Source organism: Chrysochloris asiatica, unplaced genomic scaffold (genome assembly GCF_000296735.1).
Source record: "Chrysochloris asiatica unplaced genomic scaffold, ChrAsi1.0 scaffold00040, whole genome shotgun sequence".
NCBI lineage: Eukaryota > Metazoa > Chordata > Mammalia > Afrosoricida > Chrysochloridae > Chrysochloris > Chrysochloris asiatica.
In genome coordinates this window covers 20114718-20119416 of record NW_006408558.1, presented here as the reverse complement: position 1 = coordinate 20119416, position 4699 = coordinate 20114718, and the positions used below count along the sequence as shown (strand labels likewise).

Here is a 4699-nt window from a genome sequence, read left to right as displayed (position 1 = left end):
AGCTTTCTTGCATATTTCCTGGCTTAGACTAGTGAGTGTTTCTAGTGCTACATCAGTGTGTGGAAACATTTCAACTTGTATTCTGTCCATTCTTGGAGTCTTGTTTTTTTGTTAATGTCTTCAATGCAGCTTGAACTTCTTCCTTCAGTACCACTGGTTCTTGATCATATGTTACTTCATGAAATGGCTAGATGTTGACCGACTCTTTTTGGTACTGTAACTTTTGATTGAGCCCATAAAATCTTTCAGTATTGCAAATCAACACTTGAATTTTTTCTTCAATTCTTTCAGCTTGAGAAGTGCTGAGCATGTTCTTCCCCTTTGGTTTTCTAACTCCACGTTTTGCACATTTCATTATAATCTGAATAGAATAAACAAGGAAATAAAAGAGCTGGACAGGACATTTCAACACTCAAGACAAGGAAAGTTTAGGAAACTGGAAGGCTGGAATCAGGGAAGAAGCTTATCTCTTTAGCTTCTATTCCTTGACAAATCTTGGTGATCAGTGGATGTGCCCGGCATCTACCTTCTATCTTTGCATACTTGCTTAAAGCACACCCTATACAAATACTGTGTCATTGACACAACAAAGAAAACCCATTTCCAAATGGGATTGTAAGAAATATTTATGGAAAACTGGAATTAAAACATAATGGAATTGTTCAGATGACCTTTTGGAAAACCTCTTATAGTGTTAGTATTCACAACTCACAGTGTATTTTTAGAGGACATGATTCCATACATGACAATGACCAGCCAGGCTCTGTACATTCTGTCTCTCTTTACCCTTTCTTCGGTCCCACAGTGGCTTTGCTAATCCTGCGTCCACCTCGGGAGCTTTGTATTTTGTGCTCCCTTGGCCTGGAAGCTCTTCTAAACGCTGCCTGGCTCCCTCCTTCAAGTCTTCATTCAAAGGTCTCCTCAGTGGTATATTTAACATGGCCAACCCCTCGCAGCTGTATTTTTCTACATCGTACATTTCTTTAACCATCTAACATATTACATGGTAGTCCTGGCATGGCACTGTGGGATAAGCACTGGACTGCTAACTGGAAAGTCAGCAGTTCAAACCCACCTGTCACTCCTCTTAAACCCTACACAGGGTCACTATGAGTCAAAACCTATTCAACGGCACTTAACAACATACTACACGGAGCTGTGATGGTACAGTGGTTAAGCACTTGACTATTAATTTAGAGATGGGCAGTTCAGACGCACCAGCTGCTCCCCAGGGAAAGCTGTGGCAGTCTGCTTTGGTCAAGATGACAGCCTTGGAAACCCCATGGGACAGTTCTACTCTGCCATGAAGAGTGGCTCGGCGTCAGGCTCGATGGCAGTGGATATCGTAGTACATGGTTTTGTCGTTATTAAGTACCCTCAACTCGGTTCCGACTCATAATGAGACTGTATGGGGTTTCCAAAGAGCAGCTGGTGGGTTTGAACCACCAACCTTGTAGTTAGCAGTCTAGTGCTTGTTTTTGTACTCCCTGCCCCCCACCACCAGCAGCAACCACCAAGGAGCCCTGATGGCTCTGCAGGATAAATAGTGGACCACTACCCAATCACAAGGTTGGCAGTTTAAATCCACCGGCCACTCCATGGGAGAAAGATGAGGCTGTCTGTTTCCATAAAGACTTGCAGCCTCAGAAACCCTATACAGGATCGCTATGAGTTACAAGCAACTCCATAGCATTGGGTTTGGTCTGTGGGTTTTTCTGTCTCCCCACCCCAGTAAACAGCTTCATGAGAACCAGGATTCTTGTGTTCACTGCTGTCTGCTCAGTGTCTGAAACAGTACCTGGAGGTAATAGGTTCTGAATAAATATGGATGGAATAAGCAGAGGCTGGTTTGTGCGCAGTTCCAGGTGAAAGCAGCAAAAAGTGAATGTAGTTCTTTGTCCACTTTCCTTCCTCCAGTGGTTGAGCTATGCATCGTGTACGGACAGAATGAGGAGGGCATGGCGGGGGAGCTCGTCGCCTTCGTCAGCACACACAAAGTCAACCTTACCCCAGAGACCCTGTGCTCTTTTGAGCATGAGGTAAGTCAAAACAACAGCAAACTTAGGACGCCGTTCTCCATTCTGCGCTATAGGGAGCTAGCACAAGACCTTGAGAAGAGTGTGGGCTTCAAAATCCAGTAGCCCCGCATCTCAGTCCCAGCATGAGCTTCAGCAAGCGATTTCTTTTCAGTGAGCATCAGTTTCCTCTTCTGTCGAGTGGTTTTGACTGTCCTCTCTGTGGTTGTTGTAAGGATGTGATAAGAATCTCTGACATACTATGAATGACAGCAGTGGTTGATCATCGACAGAATTGCTATTATTAGAAATATATGTTGCAAAGAGTTGCAGGCTAGCCTCCACTTTCATCTGTGGTACATCTTTGTAGAAATTAGGTCTTACTTTGAGGAATTTTATATCTTTGGGTTTTAGTTATATTTTTAATCAGCCACTGAAAACCCCATGGAGCATAGTTCTACTCTTGACATATGTGGGGTGGCCATGAATCAGAATGGACTCGACTGCAGTTAATGTTTGGTTGTTACCACCAAAGATTGTAGAACATGCCTCCCCTCTTCTTTACCTATGGAATCATGTCCTCACTGTCTTTCATTCCTCAGTTTCTCAGCAAAAGACTGTCCAAAGCCCGACTCAGTGCACCCAAGGACAGTGGACATGCAGGAGCTCGGGACATTATTTCCATTCAAGAGCTGTATCCTTTTCTGATGAAGGTCTCTGCATCCAGCCACATATTTTATTTTATAAATTTCTCTACAGTCGCTTATATAATTTACAAACAAATAATAAAAATTACCTAATACTCAAATTTCTTATTGAATCAGCCCTTGCCTTTGATTTTGGGTGGAAGTTTATTGTTTTATAGTTTATTTTGTTGTTGTCGTCACGGGGAATATACACAGTAGAACATGCACCATGAGTTCCTACATGGACAGTCCCGTGACATTTATTACATTCTTCAAGTTGTGTGACTAGTCCCCCCTTTTTATGAGTTGATTGTTCTCCATTAACATCAGCTCGCTGTCCCCTAGCTAATGTTTCAAGTTGCTGTTGTCAGTTTGAGCCCATATGGATGGATCTTCAAAGAGCACATGCTCAAGGTCGATATTCCTTACTAGTTAAGCTAAACTATTGTTGAGTTTTAAAAAGACCCTGTTGATGTTGTTAAGTGCCATGGAGTCAGTTCCAACTCATACTGACCAAGGAGCGACTGGTGAGTTCCAGTGTGGTTAGTAGTCCAGTGCTTATCCTATAGCACCACACCAGGCCTCCTAAGAAGACTCAGGGCATATATTTGGTTTAAGGTTTAAAAATGATCTCAGAGCAATAGTTTTAGGGTTTTATCTAGTTTCTGTGACTTCCTGAAAGTCTAGAGTTCATGAGAGTGGGAAATTCTGTTCTGCATTTTTCCCTTTTTGATCATAGATTCGTCTATGGAATCTTTTATCAAAATGTTGAGTAATAGTAGCCAAGCACCGTCTAGTTCTGGCTTCACGACCGAAGAGGCAGTGGTTCCTGGAGGTGCTTCCATCCCCTCTTCCTGTCCCTGACTCCTCCTTCCTCTGTTGCTCTAGGTGAGTAGAGACCAAGTGTTCTTTAGATGCCCATTTGCAGGCTTTTAAGACTCTAGGCACTACACAGTGACCTGGGCATACGAAGCACATATTAGACCAACTAACTGGCATGTCCGGTGAAAGGTTGGGTGGACATTTATTATGGATTTCCTGAACCAGTGTTTTTAGAATTGAGGTGGAAGAAGAAGAGGAGACCCTCTTGAATTCTTACACCACCCCCTCTAAGGTAAGTACGCACTGTTTGGAAATTGAACTTTGCAAGTAACATTTCTTTTTCCCTATATTCTAAAAATATTATTACGTTTGAAAAGCTAAGGGAGTCTATTCAGCATTCTCACACAGTTCCCAATCTGGTTCCTCCTGAACAGCTTCCTTTCTGATTAGATGTATAGCTGTTTTTACCTGATGGCTGTCCTTGTGAATGGATATTTATGTTTGTTTGTTTTTTCCAGATAATATGTTGCTATTAAGTGTCACTTCTGGCACATAGCAACCCTGTATAGGGTTTCCAAGGAGTGGCTCATGAATTTGAACTGCAGACCTTGTGGTTCAAACTGACCTTGAGGTCGAGTGCTTATCCTTCAGTGCCATACCAGGACTCCTCAGATAGCATATCATAAACATTTCTATAAATACTATTTCTTCATAATTGCCCTTTTAAATGGTGTGGCATTAAAGGAAAAACACTGCACTGCTAACTGCACTAATTGCTCCTTGGAAACCCTTTACATGGTAGCTATGAGTCAGAAGAACAGACTTGATACATTAAACACTAAAGACAGAAGACCAGAGAGCTGTGGGATGACATCAAGAACATCATACATGAAGAAAGCAAAATATCATTAAGAAGACAAGAAAGAAGGAAAAGGTCAAAATGGATGTCAGAAGAGACCATGAAACTTGCTCTCCAACGTAGAGATGCTAAAGCAAATGGAAGAAATTACGAGGTCCAAGAGCTGAACAGAAAATTTCAAAGATCAGCTTGAGAAGTTAAAGCCAAATATTACAACAAAATGTGCAAAGATCTGGAATCAGAAAACCAAAAAGGAAGAACACACTCGGCATTTCTCAAGCTAGGGGAACTAAAGAAAAAATTCAAACCTTGACTTT

At 42.1% G+C, this 4699-nt stretch overlaps 1 protein-coding gene across 1 annotated transcript in view; it reads left to right on the top strand.

The window, feature by feature from the left end:
- POLA2 (polymerase (DNA directed), alpha 2, accessory subunit) overlaps positions 1–4699 on the top strand; it is a 35657-nt gene that overhangs the window by 7348 nt on the left and 23610 nt on the right. Inside the window, exons 2-4 of the mRNA XM_006860937.1 lie at positions 1918–2039; positions 2618–2709; positions 3758–3815. Of these exons, the coding sequence (XP_006860999.1) occupies positions 1918–2039; positions 2618–2709; positions 3758–3815 (272 nt within the window). The remainder of the gene's footprint in view (positions 1–1917; positions 2040–2617; positions 2710–3757; positions 3816–4699) is intronic.